General features: G+C 40.6%; 2 protein-coding genes across 2 annotated transcripts in view; both read right to left on the bottom strand.

Moving 5' to 3' along the window:
* LOC311062195 (uncharacterized protein) overlaps positions 1–24,412 on the bottom strand; it is a 137,701-nt gene that overhangs the window by 5,659 nt on the left and 107,630 nt on the right. The window contains exons 5-10 of the mRNA XM_084081063.1: positions 5,543–5,800; positions 4,348–4,442; positions 2,759–2,807; positions 2,343–2,437; positions 1,771–2,062; positions 765–813 (exon numbers count right to left, since the gene is read on the bottom strand). Of these exons, the coding sequence (XP_083937189.1) occupies positions 765–813; positions 1,771–2,062; positions 2,343–2,437; positions 2,759–2,807; positions 4,348–4,442; positions 5,543–5,800 (838 nt within the window). The remainder of the gene's footprint in view (positions 1–764; positions 814–1,770; positions 2,063–2,342; positions 2,438–2,758; positions 2,808–4,347; positions 4,443–5,542; positions 5,801–24,412) is intronic.
* Positions 20,442–24,412, bottom strand: part of LOC311062196 (uncharacterized protein) — a 35,564-nt gene continuing 31,593 nt past the window's right edge. Inside the window, exons 8-9 of the mRNA XM_084081064.1 lie at positions 21,435–21,539; positions 20,442–20,534 (exon numbers count right to left, since the gene is read on the bottom strand). Of these exons, the coding sequence (XP_083937190.1) occupies positions 20,467–20,534; positions 21,435–21,539 (173 nt within the window). The 3' untranslated portion in view covers positions 20,442–20,466. The remainder of the gene's footprint in view (positions 20,535–21,434; positions 21,540–24,412) is intronic.

Below are 24,412 nucleotides of genomic sequence, written 5' to 3'. Positions count from 1 at the left end.
GGTTCTGGTGACTCATACTGCCCTCCTAATACAATTACTTTTTTCATAACATTTATTTTACTGTATTTCATTGTTTTAATAAAAAAAAAGAAACAAAAAAAGTAATTGAAAGAACACGGTCTCCTCACGTATTAGAAGGATACTATCAGTCACCAGAACCAAGGACAGGTGTTTCCGATGTATCTAACATGGCTAAAATGGAGTTAGAAGTTACAACAGGATTGTATAGGAAGGGGGCGTGTCTGCTAAAATGAATATCAAATATCTAAATACTGAATCAAGCAACTTAAAAACTGTCTGGGTGCTCCCAAAAGCCTGAGTAGACGATAAAATTACCAATTTTTTTTTTAAAGTGAAATATCCCTTTAACTCTACTCTACCACCACTTAGTGTCTAATGTAATCGGGATTGTGATTTGGTGCAACGTACTGAAGGGTGTGTCATCAGGTACAGAGTCAGTGAGTGGACGTCAGCCGTAGTGTGTAAATATTACATGCAGGAGAATATTACATCTGGTTAATAAAAACACCTAAGTAACAGCACGTCTTCGTCCTATAATGAAATGTACATATTGTACAAGACAAGACAGTATGCACACTATTCAAAAACATAATATCAGGTTACACAATGTGACGTTTTAGAGACATAAAGAGGTTGGCTGCTGTAATTCATCTTTGATAAGTAACCAATGGAGTAGGAGCAGTAACTCTGGCATATCTGTCCACATCATTACAACAACGTTCCAACACAGGAGTGGACCTTACCTTGTAACTTCTGGTGGCTTGTCTTCTGGGACCGGGGAAATTACACCTCCTGTAGATACAACACATGAGGAATGGGAAATCATGTGTCATACATATTTTTGATACTTCATACCATTTGGCTAATTGACTTCCAAATTGTGTGTGTGTGTGTGTGTGTGTGTGTGTGTGTGTGTGTGTGTGTGTGTGTGTGTGTGTGTGTGTGTGTGTGTGTGGGGCGCGAAGTTTGCGTTTTTTGGGCGGATTTTGTTAGTTTCTTTTCGGTTTTTGGTTACTTTATTTCGGTTTTAGGGTCAGGTTTAGGGTTAGGTTAGGGTTGTTATTTAATTATTATTATTAGTATTACATCCTTATTGTAGGAAGTTTTTTCATAAGGTTTTTTGTTTAGTTTATTTCAGTCAATTTTGTGGTAACATAGTTAAAATGTCATAGGTAAAACAAAAAAAATACATTTATAAAGAAAAGATAACCACATTTGTTGTGGGACAGGCTGGGTCGTTGATTTGTATATTGTTTTGTGGGGCGGGTTGGGCTCTGTGACGGGTTGGGCTCTGTGACGGGTTGGGCTCTGTGGCCTGGCAGACGGGGCGGGTTATGAAGAAACGTTCTACAATAATGATATAATAATAATGGTTTTCAGAATATGATTGTGTTTAGTGACTACAATGAAAACAATTGGAATGTGATTTAACAGTAAAGGGCCGTCGTTCACACAAAGCACTATAACTATAAAGATAACAGTTTTAAAAAGCTCTTTCCAACTAGTGGATGAGTCCACACCACAACTATAACAAAGACAATGGTGCACAAAATACAACCGTTGATATAGTGCTTGGTGTGAACGACCCTTATGTAATAAATATATACAGGACTGTCTGTATATATAAATGCTATAATATGCAGTATATGGATTACGTAGGTAATATTTTTGTAAAGCTACAAGGATTCACTAGGGAAGGTAAGTGTGGAAGCGTAGAAAGCTTTTTAGTAAAAACTTCTCTTGATCTACCTTCACTTCTCTTGGGTTCTGACACTGCATGTGAAAACTTCTCCACCAGATCCTTCCTGTCGATCTGCTCCAGACCCATCATGAAGTACTTCAGACTGTCAGCGCCATAGGTTTGCTTTATCTTCTTACTGGTGTCCAACCTGTCAAGTTTATCCAGCTCTGGATAGGGGATCTGTTTAGGGAGCCGTTCATCCTCAGAAAAAAAATCCTTGAGCTCTTTTAATTCTGTATCTTGCACATGCTTCAGAATATCTTTGATGTTGACTTGTTGTGTAGTTGCCATGGTTGATCCCTGGTACAAACAGAGAACACAGACGATAACACTGACTTATCAGCATCATTCACTTCAGATGTGAAAAGAAGTAAGAAACAGCTGGTGAAGACAACTCAACTTTCATGAAACCGAGTCATGGCTCGGAAGATAAATTCATCCATGATAGTTGATAAATTCCTGCTTAATCCCCAATCTAGGTTTCGGGAAACAGGCCCTGGCCAGGATTTGGTAAAAATAGATTGAATCTGAAGGGGAATACTCCTGGTAAAATAAAGGTGAAAAAGAAAAAGATACTTACATCAGGACCGGTACTCGTCATAAGAGGGTCAGTCATGAAAGGTCCTGGGCCGTCTTGTGGGACATGGTGGGGGGTTTGGACTGTGGGTGGGGGGTCTGTAAGGGAGCAAAACAATAAAACATAAAAGCTACTAAACTAGTGTAATATGATCGCCTTTTCGTATAGAGATATAAAATGTAAAAATGCTTTACTGATAATTACATGATTGGATCGTGTGTGTGTGTGTGTGTGTGTGTGTGTGTGTGTGTCTGTGCGTGCGTGGTGCGCGTGTGCGCACGTGCGTGTGAGTGTGATGGGAGTAGTAACTCCCATATCTTGATGATACATTTGGGAAGGGGGATTTCGAGTTTTCTGGTAAACCTGGGAGGGATTCCCTACATTTGAATACTGCTAATTTCAATTCCATATGTCCTTACCTTTGTGAGCTCCTACCAGCAGCTCCTTCTCCACCCCCAACCCAGGGTCCTGTGGAGAGAGAGTTCTGTTGAGTCCCCATACAATGGTCTTAAGACCCCTACACACTGTACGATATTTGACCCGATTTCACTGTCGGGATATTTTTTGGTGTTCGCCGACAAAACCACCGATCTCAGTCAAGATCGGGCGCTCCTCGGCGAGGTGTTGATCGCGCAGTGTGTAAGGTACTCCGAGAAGATCCACCCAATGAAGTGCGGTCGGCGAGATGTTCCTGACAACTTTTATGTTTCAAACTTGTTGGATATTTGGGTCTGTCGGCCCCGATCTAGAGCCACGCTACAGCCAATGAGAGCACATTACAGCCATGCACCGTGGCTAGTCCTCCCGCATAGAACCACAATATTACCGTCCAGACAGTCCTGTATTAAGTTAAACATTATAAAACAGATTGAGAGAGTGAGCGAGCCTGCTCCAGGATGGGGCTGTTTATTATTTGACAGGAATAGGGCTTGCAGACAGAGAGAGAGCTGTGTGTGTGTGTGTGTGTGTGTGTGTGTGTGTGTGTGTGTGTGTGTGTGTGTGTGTATATGTGTGTGTGTGTGTGTGTGTGTGTGTGTGTGTGTGTGTGTGTGTGTGTGTGTGTGTGTGTGTGTGTGTGTGTGTGTGTGTGTGTGTGTGTGTGTGTGTGTGTGTGTGTGTGTGTGTGTGTGTGTGTGTGTGTGTGTGTGTGTGTTTGTGACGCACGTATGTATCTCTGAACAGTATTGCCAGATTTTGCGAGAGAAATAAGCAACCAGGTCTATGAAAACAAGCCCAACAAAAGTGACTAGGCCGCATGAGCACTTTAAACCTATAATAAAATAGCCGATCTACAAGCTCACAACGCGTCGCAGCTATTTTCAAAGAAAAAAACAACAACATTAAGAAACAAGGCCAAATAAGCAACTACACTTTGGAAATAAGCTTAAAAAAACCGCAACCACCAATATCTTGTACAAGTCAACTCGCTTATTAGCGGACACGGCAACATTGCTTCTGATCTGAATCGCACCGTGGTTGACCTTTTCAAACGTTTGTTTCAGAGAGGGAGAGAGAGAGGCTCAGGGGTAGAGTTTTAGTAGGGGCGGTAGAGTTTTAGTAGGGGGTTTTAGTAGGGGTGGCAGTGGCTCAGGGGTAGAGTAGCTGGGTAGAGTGAACTGGAAACTGCATGGTTCCCAGTTCGATCCCGGGTTGCGGGGGGCTCCCCCAGAGTCAGTGTCCTTGGGCAAGACGCTGAACCAGCTAATTGCTCCCGATGAGCAGGTTGGTGCCTTGCATGGTTTCCTCCTCCATCGGTGTATGAACGTGTGTGTGAATGGGTGAATCTAATGCAAAATCTATGTAAAGCGCTTTGGATAAAAGCGCTATACAAATGCACCATTTACCATTTTATTTACCATTTTGTTTTATGTTCATTTTACATTTTATTATACATGGATTTTTATATTGTTTTATGTTTATTTTATGTTAACGTTTTTATGCTGCTATCTTGGCCAGGACTCCTTGGTAAAATATGGAATGGGAATACAGGTGAAAAATAAACACTTACATGAGGGCCGTCACTCGTCATAAGAGGGTCGGTCGTGGAAGGATCTGGGCCGTCTTGTGGGCCATGGTGGGGGGGTTGGACCGTGGGTGGGGGGTCTGTAAAGTGAAGGGAGCAAAACAAAACATAAATGTTATTAAGGTTGCACTATGTAACTTTCCTCTTCTACCCCGGATTTTAACCGAGTTTCCTGCGCAAGTGCAGAGATTTTTACAATTGAGCTAATAGAGCCTGCCTGCTTGCTCAGGGGATACATTTAATCTTGACCAAATTACCGTATTAACATACTCTACCATACAGATTGGAGAAAATGTCATTTTGTTCATTAAAAAAAGTTGCATAATGCTGCTTTAATAAACTAGTGTACAGAATATGATCACCATCTAATATAAACATTATATAACAAATGTAATAAGTGTGTGTGTGTGTGTGTGTGTGTGTGTGTGTGTGCTTCTGATGTACAGGTGGACAAAGTACACAACCCGATTACTTATTTCACTACAAGTTAAATTCGGTCAGGAAAACCTTTATATAATTTAAAGTACTGAAAATATTTGTCTTTAAAAGTAAATCATCTTTTTAATATCAAATTGCTGTATTGTTTGCAAAATGCATTTACAGAACAATGTAACTCTAATGAATGCTATGACTAGCTTGCAGATCCACCATTAATTCACTACTAAGCAAAGGCCTCGAACAAAAAACCTTTATGTAGCCATGTGTAAACAATGACCACAATGGAAGCAAGCCCTCCGCCTTTTTGTGTTATCCTTTCAGCATTATTGTATAATTGTACCTCTGTACTTTTTGCAAACTTACTAAAGTATTCAATCAATGACTCAATCAAAATGTTCCACCAAAAAACACTAGATGGCGTTGCACCCTTTTGGGTATTCCCAGAGTCAGGAGTGCCTCAGTAGAAACAGCATTAGCTTCCATCTTACTGTCACTGCCTATTATGTTGAGGAGTCGTTATGATTCTCCAAAGTGATTGTGTTCACATGTGTTCAGCACTTGGAGTAAGGAGCGGAGTGTCTCCTTTCCTCCTGCATGTCAGGAGGTTGTGCTGAAGGAGGTTGATGACATGTGCATCAAAGTGAGCAAAAAAATATCATGTTGAGAGTAAATGTATATACAGTATGTTGAGTCATTTCATATTAATGTACCAATGTTTACTGTTCTTAAGACAATTACTTACGCTTCAGATCTTGGAGTAGAAACTGCTCATTTTCCTCAAGACCTTTGTAGAATATTTCTTTGGCTTTTGTCCCACTGGCATGCAGGAGCTCATAGATTTCCCTCATCTTCTCCATAGAGGTGGTCTTAGACCTCACATTACTGAAGCCCTCATGGGTGATGACACCCTCAGCAAGGAGCAGATCCAGGATGGAGTCGACCATCTTCACTCTCTTAATCAGGTCAACCCGGTGTTGGTCAACAAAGTGACTTGTTGAAGCTAAGGGGAAAGACAGTTGAGTGAGACTATGGGCGAAACATTAAAATTAGAAAAAGATTAAAGACACGCATAGCTGGACCTATAGGCTGGGTGCTGGATCAAAAGTTCAACATGCAGTCAAAATAAATGAAATCCGAACACCAGTATAATATTCGAACGGTTTGTTACAGATATTCTTGTTCTTGTATGTATATGAAAACATTTGAGGTGGGAAATGGGCAATGAGCTGGTCTTTAAACAAATAAATAGAATCTTAGATCTGTTCCACTATGCTGTAGGACATAATGTACATACTGTTTGAACACAGAATGTGAAGCACGTCCTAATGCATATCTAACTGATATTAAGAAACACCAACTCAAAATCAGCAATGAAAACTATTTGTATGGGATTCAATCACGGCCACATTATGGGCCCAAGGGCCTTCAACATTTTCCAAGGCCCCCTCACACCTCACACCTTGGGCCTGTTCAGTCATGTATACCGTGCACTGTTCAGTGTTGTGGAAGTGACGCCACCCATTTCACTCGATTTCCCTAACCCTAACCCTAACCCTAACCTAGGGTTAGGTTAGGGTTATGTTATTTAATTCATATTTTTGCCTGATTTTACTGATTTATTATAAAAAAAAAGACTAAATAATGCTGCGCACATATATTATATATAATTTGCACAATTCCCAGAATTTCCCAGCATAACATTTGGGAAGGCTTAGCCTACCCTAGCCTTCATTACCCGCAGCCTATGTGCCTGTCCATAGATTTCCAGTATATATTAAAGATAATATAAAAAATATATATAAATAACATATCGCTTAGTCAGCAACCTTAAATATCAAAAGAGCCATTTTGGACCCCAAAAACAAAATCTGTCTGGAGCTTCAAACATATTTGAGCCTTATAATGAAGGCAACACGGGCTATTAAGTGTATATTAGCCTATAAAATGACTAAATACAAATACATGTAAACAAGCATTCATTAAATATGATAACTTCTTGCAACAGATCAAACATACTGCTGTATGTCCAGCAGCATTGGCAGTGAAAGGAAACAACTCTCTTTCTTTGCATTTGGAATCCATAGTGTAGCAGGGAATCACACACTGGTTTGTTTACACAAAGACACCAATTAATGTGTCAACTAAATGTTTTAGTTGACAGAAAAGTTTAAACTTTTTATTTATCCTACAAACTTTTACAATATTGGAGAACGTAAAAATGTATGTGTCATGTTTGGCCTACTACAGCAACGATACATGAAAATGAAAATTAATATATCTTTTTTTTAAATAAAAAATCTTTTTTGGAAAGCTACCGGGATTCACTAGGGAAGGGGAGTGTGGAAGTGTAGAAAGCTTTTTTTTTGTAAAAACTAGAATGGTGCAATTTTGGGAAATTGCAAGTGAGGTTATATGGGTCAGAAAAGTGGGACAGCAATACTTAACGTATAATAATAATAATAATGCTTTCATATCAGCAAAATCAGTCAATATCCTAAAGTGACCATGAATTGTTGCTACAACACCACACACACACGCACGCACGCACGCACGCACGCACGCACACACACACACACACACACACACACACACACACACACACACACACACACACACACACACACACACACACACACACACACACACACACACACACACACACACACACACACACACACACACACACACACACACACACACACGTTTAACTTCTCTTGATCTACCTTCACTTCTCTTGGGTGCTGACACTGCATGTGAAAACTTCTCCACCAGATCCTTCCTGCCGATCGTCTCCAGACCCTCCATGAAGTACTTCAGACTGTCAGCTCCATAGGTCTTCTGTATCTTCTTACTTGTGTCCAACCTGTCAAGTTTATCCAGCTCTGGAAAGGGGATCTGTTTAGGGAGCCCTTCATCCTCAGAAAAAAAATCCTTGAGCTCTTTTAATTCTGCATCTTCCAACTGCTTCAGAATATCTTTGATGTTGACTTTTTGTGTAGTTGCCATGGTTGATCCCTGGTACAAACATAGAAAACAGAAGGAAACACTTATCAGCATCATTTCCTTCGGATGTGAAAAGATGTAAGAAACAGCAGGTGCAGAGCACAACCAAGGTACTTTTCTCTCTCTCTCCGTCTCTCTCTCTCTCTCTCTCTGTCTCTCTCTCTCTGTCACATAAACTCTGGGGGCCACAGCACAACATGCCGTAGCCCTGACTGTCTTTTAACCTCCAAGGGGTCACAGACACACTTTCCACATGAGAGAGTGATACACAGCATTAAGAAAAATGTAATGAAAACAATGTAATATGACACAAAACAGTCAGCCGTCCATTAGTTCACAGTTGTATTGAAACGTGCGTGTGAACCACAGTGATAACCACAAAGATATATGACCCGATCCCATAAAATATTACCGGCCAATTGAAAAGCTCTATGAGGAGACTGTAGCCTACAGGAAGGACATGCTTTTGGTGAGCACTTTGGAGGCGTGCACCCGGCAAGTTGCTGTTATTGCTGTTATTGGCATTATTTAACGACAGAATGTTTGAAAGTGGCTGGAGCAATTGATCTGATTTGCACACAGCCATTGCCCATTACTATGTGCACGGAACTGCGAAGCCCGTTTTTTGATTTAACCAAATCTCAGCTGTTTATTAGCGTTTTTGTGTAAAAGAATGTCGCCATGGTTACGGGCTGCCCAGCTATGGGACGAACCGCCGAGGGAAAAGCTTAAAGTGTATCATTATTTGCCCTCAACTCCAAATGTTCAGAAATTATCTCATATCGAGGCATTTTACTTTTTCCTTGGAGTGCATTACCTGATGGTTAGCTGTATCATTCATGGGATGTTCTTTATATATTCTTTTACTTCAATATTGCCCAGTGAAAACTAACTGTTGGAATTGTCAGTGCTCTGGGTGGCCAGAGATGGTGAAACAGGAGGATGGGACTTGAGACTGAGACTTTGACTGCTGAATTGTACGAGGTGGTGGGGGCGTGTGCACTGTGCACATGGGGTGATCACTGCCTGCCTCCTGTGAATCGTTTTAATTTTTTTCTGCCTCCCGGGTTGCCAGATCATGTGCGCATATCCCCCCACGGATGCGTCGACCGGGTATGGACTAGTATCTTTAATTTGGAGAATACATGTCAAATAGCTCTGTTCCTAAGCATAGCCCACTAGCGGAAGTAGAGTTGCCAATACAACATGACATCTGGATAACGCAAGAGGCGAGTAGAAATAAATATTGGTTTGGGAATTTGGCTATTGAGTCGAACCTGATCGATTGCTGCATTCTCACATGTAATCCTCGCCTCCCCTCCTCCTCGCTTTGATGCTGGGCTAAGGCACGAGTGGAGGACGCAAGGATGGAAATTAGGTTTCATTTGTCCATACATTTGAGCTCTTTTTTTTTGTCATTCATTTTCCACCGTAGTCAGGGGATATTAAAAAAAGGTCTTCACCAATGTGTTTGTAAAGGTGTTTAGTAAGACATCTCACAAAGACTGAAATTCAGCTGCTGAAAGTTGGGGTACCCTTAACCTTATGTGGGAAACAGTAACAAAATGTAATTCTGCTTCAAGTAGCATGACTGCTGAGACATTTGAGATTGTGTAAATTGAAATAAACAAATAAAACTACCGTTTAATTACATGCATGCAGCAATATGTCTTTTTACACAAAACAATGGTTTGTGATGACCTGGAAAAGTGGCTATGGACATTTTAGTCCAGGGAGTGTTTTGTTGGGTCTTGCGCATTTTTTCCAAAAATCCACACATTTGCATTGACAAAGCATTGGCAGATTCCACCCCAGAGGTAAAATAAAAGTGTGGTGGGACCGTGCCCTATGGAATGTATTCACAGATTGGAAATTCTTCAGATAATATTCCCTGACTACTGATACAAACTGAAAAAATGAATGTCATGTCCCTCTTTTTATGTTTTACTTTAATTTTTTGGTAAATTCAGTTGAAGTTCCACAGTGTAACTCATGAGAGAGAGAGAGTTTTGAGTGTGTTTGAGAGAGAGAGAAGAGAGGAGAGAGGAGAGAGAGAGAGAGAGAGAGAGAGAGAGAGAGAGAGAGAGAGAGAGAGAGAGAGAGAGAGAGAGAGAAACGTGTGGGATGCTGTTGATTATGTATTCTTGAAGTGTGCTGTAAACACTGTGACAATTTAATTTATTTATGCAAACTGAGCCAGGGGTAGGGCTCGATAAGCATTATGCTTCTCCCTGTCCCCTTATTTTTCGGCATCTTGGACACCTTTTTATGTCAAATGGACTTGACAACTTGTGCCTTGGACTGTTTGAGATTGTGCCTTATTTTAAATGCACTGATGTACATTACCGTACAAAGACATGTATTTTGTTGTCCAAAAGTGTTGAAAATAAAATGAACTGAAGTTAGGTGATTGGATCAGAAGTTAGGTTGTTGTCGTTGTTTTTCCACTGCACATACTAGCATGTGAAAATACAACACCTTTGCAGTACAGTAGAACAGGAAAGGATGTGGTCACAGAGAACGACGCGCGGACGCGCACACACACACACACACACACACACACACACACACACACACACACACACACACACACACACACACACACACACACACACACACACACACACACACACACACACACACACAGTCTAGGTCGGCTATTTTCACAATGTTTGCCCATTTCTTACGTAACATTTGACAATTTGGTGTTAAAAAGGTCTTAAAAGTCATTAAATTGTCACTTTAGAAATGTACATATATCCTGTATGTTGGTGTGCTTACTGTTGAGTGAGAAAACAATGATGCACATTAATCATCTGGGGACCCTACACATACAGTGATCTCCAACATGTCTCAGCAAATACTGAGTCATTCACATCCCTAATGTTTACATTTCAGGATTGTGAGACCCTCATCACAACATGTATGATGAGAGTCATCCATATTGTAATAACATATTAATAGCTGTAATTCAGTAATTCAGTAATGGGTGCAAAGCAGCATGCAGATGTTGATCAACTCGCTCAACCAGAGACACAGTGAAAAAAGATTGCCTTCCCTCCATGGCTATTTTACTACTCAGACACCCAAGCACTATTCATGTTCAGTACACCGATTATAAAAGTACTGTGATTGAAGAAAAATAATCACTTTGTTAAAGATTTTGAAAATTGTATAATTTAGGTTTTCTTGCATTTAAATGAGACAAGGAGTACATGATGGGCCATGACACAACTGTATCCCACCAAACTGCTAAAAATGTATTTAAAACATAATAAAAAAATAAGTATTTAATTTGTTATTTCATTACCTCAGAAGAAGTTGTAGGTTGTAGAGTGAAATGATGACAGCAGCTTAATAGAGACTTTCTTTTGGTTGGTCTGACAGGATGTTTATCAGAAATGTATCACTCCTCCTATGTAGTTTACAGGAAGTGTTGCCATCACTAAGAAGGCATGGGGTGCTGCCAAAATTAGGTTGGCACATCATGTGTGCCCACTAGTACCTTGAACCTTATGTTAAGCTCTTGGTGATATGTGGTGTATAGGACTGTGACTATGTTGTGTTGTTGATACAGCAGGACTGTGAATATGTTGTGTTGTTGATATACAGTTGGACTGTGATAATGTTGTGTTGTTTCTATATGTCGTGTTGTATTGCTGATATACAGTAGGACTGTGACTATGTTGTGTTGTTGATATAGAACTGTGATGGGGAAAAAGATGACAGCCTCTTCATGAAAAATCAGGCAGCCCTCCCGACTGTCGAAACCCAAGGCCTGTCAGTGCTCCAACTCAATGTTGAGGCCGGGCCTCAACTGTCAACCCACAGACTGGGGTTTACAACCGCACAACACCAGATGGTATGATGCTGAGCCACAGGTCCTCCAACCCTGATGCACTGCTGTTCCACCTCAAAAAGCCTCCAATTTCAAGAAGGGTTCACAGACTGGGTAAGAAGGGGTTAAATAAAACTCGCCCCACATCATCGTTTCGAGCATGTCTGACATTGTCAAACTAGTGAATCCTGAGGCAAGGCTCTTACAGGCGCAAACTTGTGGATGAACGATCAATGCCCCACAGAGATTAACGAGAGGAGGCGGAAATGTACTCACATCCTTAAAAAATCATAAAGTTTCCTTATTTGTGGAAGTAAGGAAACTTCATAATCAGTGAAACTTAGTCATACAGATTCTACACTTTCAAGTAAAGGTTTACATATACAACAAGGTTTACATAATATGTAGCTCACACAAAACAGTTTGGTAAACAAAATACGCCGGCGGATCTGTGAACAAAAAGCAGACATGTGCCATTTGACCTGTTTCCAGCTACGTGATAACAGGTAACTGTTCAAGCCAAGTGCTGCATGGACCGGTACTTACTGCCTCTGCATCGGTTGCGTGTGCAGCACGGGGGACACCTCTCCATCACCGCCTCGCTCCAGGCCTCTCTTGGATGTGTGTAGACTTTGGAGATTGCTGGCTGTACCTCACCCGGCGAGGTACACCTCTCCTCTGTCTCTGTCTGTGTTCATTTTTGAATGAGTCCTCTCCTCCATTCATTCGGGGAGTCCTCCGCCCTGCCCAGCTCGCACTGGCTGCTGATGACGTGCTCCGTGGCCGGATTGGCAGAGGGATCCACGCTTGCAAGGAGCACAACACCTAATAAATTAAAACAAATGATACAACTCAAAACATGCAGTAAAATAACACATAACACTCAATTTGTCCAAAGACTATATAGAGACACACGGCCGGAAGCGGAAGGCCTACAAATTCACGCCCACTTTTGACACTCGGGGTCCGTTAGAACGATGAACTGCAGCTCTCAATGCAATCTCTATGAGAGAATATGAGAATTAGCCTACTTTTAAAATATTCCTACATTAACTGGAGACGATATTGATTTAAATCAAAATATGTTTCCAAAAGTATGGAGTGTCTTTGTCAACATATATTCTTGTTTTCTTAATATTTGATGTGTTTCACATTTAATTTTCCACTTTAACGAGTTACCCATAATGTTAACACAGCAGAGGCGAGACGGCAGACAGACAAGTTGTCGCATTTCAGTGACATTGCTGTCTTTAAGAGTGCTGAGCGGCGAACAGTGGCGAACCCACTGTAGAGGCAGGACAGGCGGTCGCCTGCCCAACTAAGATCTCGCCTCTCCTAAAAAAAACAAATAACCCGAAAAGGTGCTTAATGTCCTCAAAGTCACGCATTCAACAAGCTTTGAACCGAGCAGATTGGACCTTCTGTTCCAGAGATAATGACCAAAACATATTGAAAACGGCCACTTTCGCCACTTTTCTGGGTATTGAAAACATCAAGGGATGCGTATATACCATGCGACCATTTGAAATCTAGATCTCCGATGCTAGCGGTTTTGACATACTGATGGAGTATATTATAGTATATTGTGGGTAGTATATCGAGATGGCAGATATGGGACATTAAAAAGGATGAATTAAACAAATGGGACACTTTATTAGAACACAAAAAAAAAAGCTACAGCTTCAGTAGATAACCAGTGAAATCACGGTATTTTACAATGCCTCTCATAGGGATTGCATTTAGAGCTGCAGTTCATCGTTCTAACAGACCCCGAGTAGCGATGCTGTGTCAAAAGTGGGCGTGAATTTGTAGGCCTTCCGTTTCCAGCCGTGTGTCTCTATAGGAATAAAAAATGCAACTGTATAAAATACTACACAACACTCATAATTAAACAGAAACATAAACAGGGAGGATAGATTGGCCTTTTTATCAATTGAAAATGATGATGATGATGATGATGATGATGATGATGATGATGATGATGATGAAATGGTGGATTACTTCATGGATGCGCAAGGCTTGTGTGGTGAGTAGCCTACAGTAGGCAACTCGAACAGAAATGACAGGCTCCCAATTTTGTCTGAATCATTCTAGCTATTTAATATATTGTATTGATTATTAGTTGTTTTAATTAACATTAAATATGAAAGATGTGATACACCAAAATAGTCTAAATACAGATAATCTTGTGCCCATGCCCTAAGCACTCTGAAGTAGTTATCTTTGTAATTCTCAAATGCCTCTCAAATGATTTAAGCATGTACATGTTCATGTGTTTGTTGTTGAAAGAGACATCAAGCCATAGGCATTTGTTTGCATCATTGTAGCCGTCTGTGTCGGCTCTCAGGTGCATTCAGCAACTTTTTTTTTTCACACTTTCCAACCGACTTCTCTCCCGACTTCATTCGACTGCCAGTCTAGTAGTCGATTTGTTGGAGAGCTACCTTTAGGGTTTTTAGGATTTATTGTATTATGTTTTAACGGTGATTAGAGGCCTCTGTAACAGGTTATTTATTATTAAAGACACTTAACGTTTTTCAATTTGTTTCTGTCTAAGTTCTATCCTGGTTTGCATTCACCCCAGAAAATAACAGACACGCAGGCAGGCAGGCAGGCAGGCAGGCAGGCAGGCAGGCAGGCAGGCAGGCAGGCAGGCAGGCAGGCAGGCAGACAGACGAAAATGAGGTGTTGCCACCAGTCAGAGACAGAAACAGTCACTGAATATTTGCCATTGCCACCCAGGGTTCCAAATTACACTGACTCTGAGTGTACAAATGGAACTGTACGGGTCCACTTGGTTCCATTTGTACATGTGGCACCCTGGATGTTTTAGGGGCTCAGAGTATTTTCAGAGTTTTCAAAGAAGTTGTCTTCATGAAGTGTGTAACATACACTCTCAGAGTTATGGGGTTAAAAGGCTTGAGAACCACTGTGCTACACTAAATGGAGCAGAACCTTAATGAGTGAAACTGTGAAGGCCCATTTTTTTCCAATATGGCTGCTGTGCATATAGAGCCTATTGCATTGAGAAAATTAATATCTTCAGGCCAAGCACTGAGGTATAATGTTTGAGGTGAAGCCTTTAGGAGGAACATTTTCTGTGTGGGTTTATTAATAAGTTCCATTCCCCACCATATATACACAGAATATACCAAACCTCTCCCCAAGGACTCTCTTTAGATTATCAGTGAAATTGAGGCTGCCCTGCTGTAGACAATGTAAGCACTATCCAGTGAGTAGGTTTATGGAAGGATGGGATGTTTCACTTATCTTCAACTCTTATGCATTCATTCCTGACTGAGTATTCATAGCTCAGGTAACAGTAACAGTAGATTTGTTGGTTTAGTGCTGACCTCTACTGGTGGCATGGGGGAATTAAATGCATTACAACTATTTGAATGGGAACTTTATTGGAACTTTATTGGACTGTGTCATAGTAACATTTCCTTTCACATAGGCTATTGTTGCGTAGGCAAAACTCTATGCAACACCATACTGCAAACACCAATGGTTTATTTGTTGTGTTATCGGTAACAAGATCTTCTTCAAAATAACAGAAGTGTGCAGTGACCAGGCCTGGAATTTCATCATTTTATGGGCAAAGCACTTGCCTTTGGTGGTGTACATTTTTTGAGGGAATAAAGGCTAAATGCCAGGGCAGGAAGGCCATATAAAACAATGATTTTAAGATTTTAAAGAAATATCTAAATTTATATGTGAATATATATACATATATATATGTGAATAATAAAGCTGTTTATTTCACAAAATGTATTGGTATACACAAATTACTAATTTTTGTAGAAACAAAGGGGTCAAAGGGGGGGGGGGTCAGAATTCAGAATCTCAAAAAGACACCAACGTCTACAAATATATATGTCAATTTACAATTCAGGCAAATTAGCAGACTCTCTTAGTCCAGAGATAAGCCTGCAAGGTCTTAAAGGCTAGGGCAAGGGCTACAATCATCTGGGACAGTGCAGGGGGGCATCAAGGCCACTGTGGCCTCAGGGCAGATCCTTTTTTGAGGCCAAACTGAGGGGCAACGGCGGCCAATTCATTACCTTTAACGACACATAATAAACATCCTAGTATACGTATACTGTACCCTGTCATGACTCTTTACCATCAATAACCACAACACAACATAAACAGCCTATTATACTATACATACTGTATGTACCCACAACTCTTTACCAACAATAACCACAACAACACAACAAACACACCTTGTATTCAATTCTAGAGCCACAAACAGTCACTGAACATGTTTCATTGCCACCCTATCCAGTCCTAGTATGACAACAATAGCTTGAATCACATTAGTACACAACAAGCAGTAGATTTAGTACACAACATACAACACAAGCAGTAGATTTAGTACACAACATACAACACAAGCAGTAGCAGCAAAGAAAACAAGGCATTGAGACGTCTTTTATTTTTTTCTAAATTGTTCAGTTGTGTTAAGTGATGGCAGGGTCACTGTTGTAGAGCCAAAAAAGATAGAAATAAATAATCTACATAGACAGAGGTGTTTCCACCCACGCCAATAATATGTAACAATACCTGTACATCCACCCGGTCACAATTCACAACCTAGTAAATGAATACTATACCCTGTCACAACTCACCATCTACTAGTATACATATACTGCACCCTGTCACAACCCACCACATATACTGCACCCTGTCACAACTCACCACCTAGTAAACATATACTGCACCGTGTCACAACTCACCACCTAGTATACCTATACTGCACCCTGTCACAACTCACCACCTAGTATACATATACTGCACCCTGTCACAACTCACCACCTAGTATACATATACTGCACCCTGTCACAACTCACCACCTAGTATACATATACTGCACCCTGTCACAACTCACCACCTAGTATACATATACTGCACCCTGTCACAACTCACCACCTAGTATACATATACTGCACCCTGTCACAACTCACCACCTAGTATACATATACTGCACCCTGTCACAACCCACCACCTAGTATACATATACTGTACCCTGTCACAACTCACCACCTAGTATATATATACTGCACCCTGTCACAACTCACCACCTAGTATACATATACTGCACCCTGTCACAACTCACCACCTAGTATACATATACTGCACCCTGTCACAACTCACCACCTAGTATACATATACTGTACCCTGGCACAACTTCAACAACAACACAACACACACATGCAGCCTATTATATGTACTGTACACTGCTCCGCGTCACAACTCACTACCTTCAACAGCAGCAACAGCACAACACAACACAGCCTAGTATACACATACTGTACTGTGCTGTCTCACAACTCACAGACACAACACAACAGACACGATGTACTGTAGATTCACATCAGCCTTCAAATCCAGAGCCAGAAAAAGTCACTGATTATTTTGCAATTGCCACCCAGTCATTGGGTCCTAATAGGACAACAATAGAACATGAATGACAATGAATGACAACAATAGAACAGTTTGAATCACATACACAGTCATACATACAACACATCAGCTGCAGCAAAAAGACAAAAATAAAAACAGGTTCCTACCCTGAGATGTCTTCTTCTTGGCTTCACCAGCTGTGTAAGTGATGGTCAGGGTCAAGCTTTGGATCTCATGGACTCATTGACCCCCCTCTCTCTAGGTCATCCTCTCCAGTCATCTCCATCCTCCATACATCTGGTTATCTCACCAGTACTTTCCTCCCTTGCATCTTTCATTAGTACATCCATGTAGGTGTGTGTGTGTGGGATTTCCTTGTGATCAATGCCCATGTGTTGGGCCCCATAGCACAAGCTTGCTGGTTGGGACCTTCCAGTGTCGATGGCAGTGACCACCAGCCTCATTCTCCTGGTCGTTATCTTTTCACTAACCCTCAGTAGCGCTCCATATAGATGGTTGTTGGTAACCTGTTAATCTAGGGAGCACCCATCCAGGAACTTCTATATACTGTAGGCTATAGGGTCCAGCATTCACAGCCGTATAAGAGAACAGACGCTACAGTCGCTGAGAAAATTAGCTTGATATGGTGGGAGGAGGTTGGACTGTTATACTGTCCATGCCATTCTGAGCCCTCCATGGAAGTTATTTCCTCATTTTAAGGTCTTACTCTGTTGTGTTGACCCATGAGCCCATCACCGTGGCTCTTGTGCCCGTGTACATGGCTGCTATGGTCCGGAGTGGGTTGGGAGGGACACCATAAGCCTTGAGTATCAGAAAGAAAGAAACAAACAAACCTCGTTGGCTGCATGCAACACATAAAGGGAGTAGCCAACTCTTCAGTCTTCAGGTCCTTATAACCTTTTCTTATAACTTCAGCCAGTAACCTTTTCTTATAACTTTAGACAGTCTGTTGTGACCAACATGACACTAAGCTTCTACACCTTCACTTGCTGCTTGATTGCTTAATGCAAAAGTCCTGTGTGAACCCCATTCACATGAGAGCTGTTTTTCTTTTGAAACAAAAAAAAAGGCTGGGATTCCGAGGCTACATGAGAGCAGACCCAGAGACACAGAACGTGACTTTGACACTTCAAAAATAAAAGTATTACAACAACTTCATACAGAAGACATAATGTATACATAAATAAAAAAAATATTCTTAATTATGAACTTGGACTTTTAAAATTATTATATAACTTATAAACGATGACAGCAGTTACAAGTACCGTATGTCACTGATCGCATGACCCCAACAATCAATTCTCCGGTTCTAGGAAACATAGAAGGGGGGAGGACTTTTTTTCTTATTTCCACAGTTCTAAGGTATATTATGACATGGTTCAATGTTGAAAATGAGTGGTATTCCCCATTAAGTGGTTAATGAGAGATTGGTCTGTACTTCAGTATCCACTAGATGGCAGCAGAGTCTTTTTTATGACAGGTTGTAGCAATATATACAGTAGAAACATTGTATCAGTCAGTTCAACCCATTTTCTTGAGCTTTTGGGCTTTGGATCCCGATTATACGGCCACCCATCGATTTTCCTCCCAGTGTGGAGGAAGAAGGACATTATTTTGAGAGTAGGCTATGGCTGCAAGTTGGTCTTGATGTTCATTAGGAAATATGTTTTTAAGCTATGTTTTTAACAGTTTCACTTGTCCAAAGATGTGCTTTTCTGCGTGGTTTTGTTGCATGGTCAGCTGAAAATGAAATTTATATTTCCCATCAATAGTTCCATTTTGATACTCATAATGAAACGCCCTCTTTCATTTCCTCTTCTTGTGTCCAGAATGGATCATTGTTGTGAAATCTGACAAAACATGTTTTTCACTAATTTCTACTTGGAACATGTGCCTGGTAGAAACCCAAATGATCCTTACACTAACCTGAACCAAACCAAAACCATGCCTACAGTATAACTATAGCTATATGATCCTTACACTAACCTGAACCAAACCCATGCCTACAGTATAACTATAGCTATATGATCCTTACACTAACCTGAACCAAACCCATGCCTACAGTATAACTATAGCTATATGATCCTTACACTAACATGAACCAAACCCATGCCTACAGTATAACTAGATGTAGTTATTTAAAAAAGTCCAACACTGCCATCACATCACACCCTATGGTACCCTGTGAGGTGTCATGTACTGTAAGTGCAAAATGTGCTCTCAGTAAAGGAAAGTAAACCACTTGAAATAAGGAACATAGCACAGTAAAGGGAAGCAAACCACTTTGCATGGGAGAGGCTAATTTTACACATCCTGCCCAGGGGCCCAATGTCTCATAACTAGCTTGTGCTCTAAATGGCATGGCTTCGAACAGTGCCATGTCCCCCTGACATTTCAAGCTGAGCTTCTTCTCCATGACTGTAGAGTCCATTCTCTTATTATTGCTTTGCAGGCTGGACCCTGAAGCCTGCCCTATACAGAAGGTCCAGGATTTGTGCTACACCATAATGTTACGTACAGTGCATCAACCGGGATGAGCACTTTCCCAACAAGCGTAGTTATATAGCCTACTGATGACATCATGAGCATGGAACAGTGTTGGAACGCAGGCTGTCTGGTCACTCCCACAGACACTGGGAACTCCCACCTAGCAAACTTGTGCTGTGGGAGCCAACACTTGGGCATTGATTACGAGGGTGTACAACACTCAATGTACTATCTATAGCATGGGATGTATTGTTCTCTGGTGAAATTGGTAATTATTTCCATTCCCCACCATATATTACAGAGAATATTTAAAACCTCTCCCCAAGAGCTGTCTTTAGATTATCAGTGAAACTGAAGCGTTTCTACAGAACATAAGAGGTTTAGTGCTGAACTCTAGTGGTGACACCGGGAATTAAATACATTAAAACTAATAACATCACAGTCAAGACTATTTGAAGAGGACATTTATTGAAAACTGAGTCATATTAACATGTTTCAGATTATATATTTATTTCCCTTTGATTTAAAAAAAAAATGAGCCTGAATGAAGGCAGTGAAGTCATGCGATGCGATAGTGCGGACTAGCCGACACCAACTTGGGACACCTGAATTGCTGCCCTCCACATCCTCCTGTCTAACATCAGGGTCTTGAACTCTGCATTGTTGTTAGCTCCACTGTCGTGCCACAGCGCAGCTAGGTGTGCCTACGTACTGTAGATACAAGTAAATTTAAGGTAAAACAATATATGGAATTCTTCTTCATACTCAGTTCTTTCTGGCTCAGTTCTTCGTCTCTGTCGAGGGCATCAGACATGATCTCTCAAGTTCTAGATCAGTGCTGAACTCTTAGGTAGAATATATTTCTGTCTCCGGACTGGCTTCCATTCAATGGAGATAGCAGTGCGCAGTCACAGCCATACAGCGTCTAGAAATGTTCTGTCATAAGAGCGAGGTATTCCGTTTATTGTCAGCAAATCTACAAGAAAAGTAGTTAAAACAAAGACGAAAGAAAGGAGTGAAAATGAGGAAGTTGAAGAATATTTGAAGGAAATAAAAATTACGATAAACTCAATGACGATAGAAGTTGAGACGGTAGCCAAACAACAAGGAATGTTAATGAAATTGATGGACCAAATAAAATAACTAAAGTTAGTTTGTTATTTAGTTATTCATTCAATAGTTATTTCGTCATTCATTTATAATTTTCTTATGGTTAAGAAAGGAGATACTGTGGCACTGTAAGTGAGAAATTAAATTTTAAGCATCAGTATGTACGGACCACACACAAGCTGATGTGTCCTTCAGTTATAGGAGTTAAAATGTGGAATTATCTTCATAACAATCTAAAGGGTTGCACAAATAAAGAAATCATCAAATCAATCAAAAATCATTCATAATTAAATAGACAATTATGAAGACGACAAATAGGATAGGATTTGGCTTTTAAGTTATCTTTTTTTTCTACTTGTTTAAAGGACGACTTCAGCCATTTTCAACCCATCTTCATATAATTCTCACTAATGCTCATGATATGGCACCATTTTTGTCTCATGGATTGAACTCATTGACCCCCCTCTCTCTAAGTCATCCTCTCCAGTCATCTCCAACCTCCATACATCTGGCTATCTCACCAGTACTTTCCTCCCTTGCATGGATGGGTTCTACACAAGAATGTTTTGTGCTGTACAAAACATTCCGGTGTAGAACCCATCCAGGGACTTCTATATAGGCTATAGGGTCCAGCATTCACAGCCGTATAGGAGAACAGACGCTACAGTTGCTGAGAAGTTCAGCTTGATATCGTGGGAGGATGTAGGTACTGTCCATGCCATTCTGAGCCTTCCATGCAAGTGATTTCCTCATTTTAAGATCTTACTTGTTGTTGTGTTGACACATGAGCCCATGAGGTCATCACCGTGGCTCTTGTACCCATGTACCTGGCTCCTATGGTCCGGAGTGGGTTGGGAGGGACACCATAAGCCTTGAGTATCAGTTAGAAAGAAAGAAAGAAAGTGCCCAAGAGTCACATGTATGGTTTAAGTGGTTAATGAGAGATTGGTCTGTACTTCAGGTTCCACTAGATGGTAGCAGAGTCTTTTTTTATGACAGGTTGTAGCAGTATATACAGTAGAAACATTGTATCAGTCAGTTGATAAGGTCCCCTACGTCTTCAGTGGTTCTCAAAGTGGGGTCAGGGGACCCCCAGTGGTCCATGACGGGGTTCCAGAGGGTCCCCAGCAAAATGGGGAACACTTTAACCCTATTTTATACTTCAGATAATACAAAATAGCCAGTGCATTGCAATGCAACATGTTGTGAGCTTGTAGATCGGCTACTTTTGAAATATGTGGACATTTATATTCACAAATGTGCAGGAAAATTGCAATTGCAATTTGGGGGTCCTTGATATGAAAATGTCTGAGAACACCTGCTCTACTTTATCACTTTGTTAGTAAAGAGCTGATGCTCTTTATTCAGAATAACTTACAGGTGAGGGTTTAATAACTATGAGCTTTCATACAAGGACACTGACACAACATAACATTGTTAAGAAAAATATATATACTACGTATCATATATATAAATGTATATATGCAATATGGGCATGAGCACTGTGCGCACACACACACACACACACACACACACACACACACACACACACACACACACACACACACACACACACACAGCACCCTCGTCTCGGAGCTATATAGCGGAGGTAGAGGTTTTCGCTACCAAGACATTCAGAACAATGAGTGTGAAGTGAAACAAACCAAATATACTCCAGAGCATATAGACATATTTCAAAACCCTAAATTTTCGGTCACAAAGTTACTCAAGTTAGAAACAAAACATGACAACACAATCAATCATTCGTAAGCAGAAATGTTTTATACCTGAAAAAGAGGAGATCTCCAAAATACAAAGTGCTTCCTCTCTGTCAGCACCATTGAGAATGAATGAAGCCTGCAAGCTCCCCATTGCTGCCTCTGCAGGTGACCAATTGATTAACAACACCATAAGTGCCAATTAGTAGAAACTAGTAGATTACAGATTCATTGATCTCTTTTGTCTCTGTTCACCTTTTAACTTTTTAATTTTAATCCTCTTTCACAGGACTTGTTTACATTCATTTAATCACAAAACGGTTTATGTTCTCATAAGAAGTATTTGCTTTTTAAATGTATAGTTATGAACTATAACTTATTTTTTAATGACATTAATTATTTTGTAGCTGGATCACCATCATATCAATCCATCACACATTGACTGTTGACATATGAAGAAGCACATTTTTAACTTTTCCCAAATTTAAGCTTTTAGCATGTTTGTGAACGGTCCTCACAGGCAATGCGATATGTAGTCGTGGTTACAGTCCCATAGGTGGGTGGAAATGGCGGGTATGGACGGCACAAACAAAATAAACACCAACACATGAATGAGTATGTGAATAAGTCATTAGTCAGTCAGGTCTGCAATTTGTGGATGTGTGGAATGTGCTGTATGAGAGTGTTGTGTAACTCTTGAGGAAATGAACACTTTGAAGAAAAGACGACTAATCTGCAAGTTCACCATTTATTTAGCACAAAGTACATTTTACAACATGAGTCTATCTGGCAAGCTAAGCTAGCAAGCGAGCACCTTCTACTTTTTCTTGACAGTTTTATATACCCTATTTCTTTCCCTATCAAGGCAGACAGAGTGAAATCTATTCTTGACCTACCAATCATACGGTGTTTCAATCATATGAGCATCCAGCATCAGTGTCCATGTTGATGTCCTAGTAGGTCCTGTCTCCTTTCCATCTTTATTTAAATCAGACCTGTAGTGACCAGGTGTCCAGTAACTGGTCATTTGCATCATCTAGTTATCATATGTGTCATCACTCTCACAAAAGTCTAAAAGTGGCTAGGCCCCACCAGCCCAGGTGTAAGACCAGGACCTTCACTGTGGAGAACAGATAGAATAAATGCAGCAAAGCAAACCCTTATATACTCTCCCCAATCCCCCAACCCAGGTGTAAAAAGTTGGCCTGATGGCCTGCTCCACTCTGCCAATCACTGAAGGCTGCCAGTGAGGCAGAGGGGCAGGGCCGGGCAACTTGCCAGTCCCGTGCAGTTTGGGGCTGTAAATGATCTATACGTGGAGGCTAAAACCTTTTTGTTTTAAACCATTACTGATGCCTTCTATAAGAAATAAGATATTGTATATGTATAGCTATATGAGTAGCTATACTAATGTGGAATGCCCTACCAAAAGCAATAAAGGAGAGTAAAACCCTACTCTCCCTCAAAACTGCCCTAAAAGAGTACTTTCAGGTGGCTGCAATGCAATTCCAAACTGGCCCCTGTAGAAGTCATAACCTACCTACCCCCCCCCCTCCATATTTTTGTTTTTCTTATTTTTCATTTTGTAAACTGTTTATATGATGTTCTGCATAGTAGTGTATATCTGTCTGTCATTATGATTTGAGTACATGGGGACCCCATTTGAAACAAGCCGTAGGCTTTTCATGTGCTATTTTTCTGCAAACTTCTAAATAAAGTATTCAACCAATCAATGCTCCAGATTGAAGGAGTGAGTGATGACGGGAACACACAATTGACAAATCGACAAATTAACCAATAGCAAGGCCTCAAACAGTTACAACCACAGAATAGGCAGGAAGGAATTTATGTACAGAATAAACAAGTCAATCAAACATTGTCACTCAGTCATAAAGATTGACCATGTACCGACATATCAAACCACAGTCGTGTGTATATATATATATATATATATATATATATATATATATATATATATATATATATATATATATATATATATATATATATTATTTGTCAGGCTTGG

This window comes from Gymnoscopelus microlampas (assembly GCF_963454915.1).
Source record: "Gymnoscopelus microlampas genome assembly, chromosome: 15".
In the NCBI taxonomy this organism is placed as follows: domain Eukaryota; kingdom Metazoa; phylum Chordata; class Actinopteri; order Myctophiformes; family Myctophidae; genus Gymnoscopelus; species Gymnoscopelus microlampas.
Note: the sequence above shows the minus strand (reverse complement) of the source record. Positions and strands in the feature narration are given on the sequence as shown.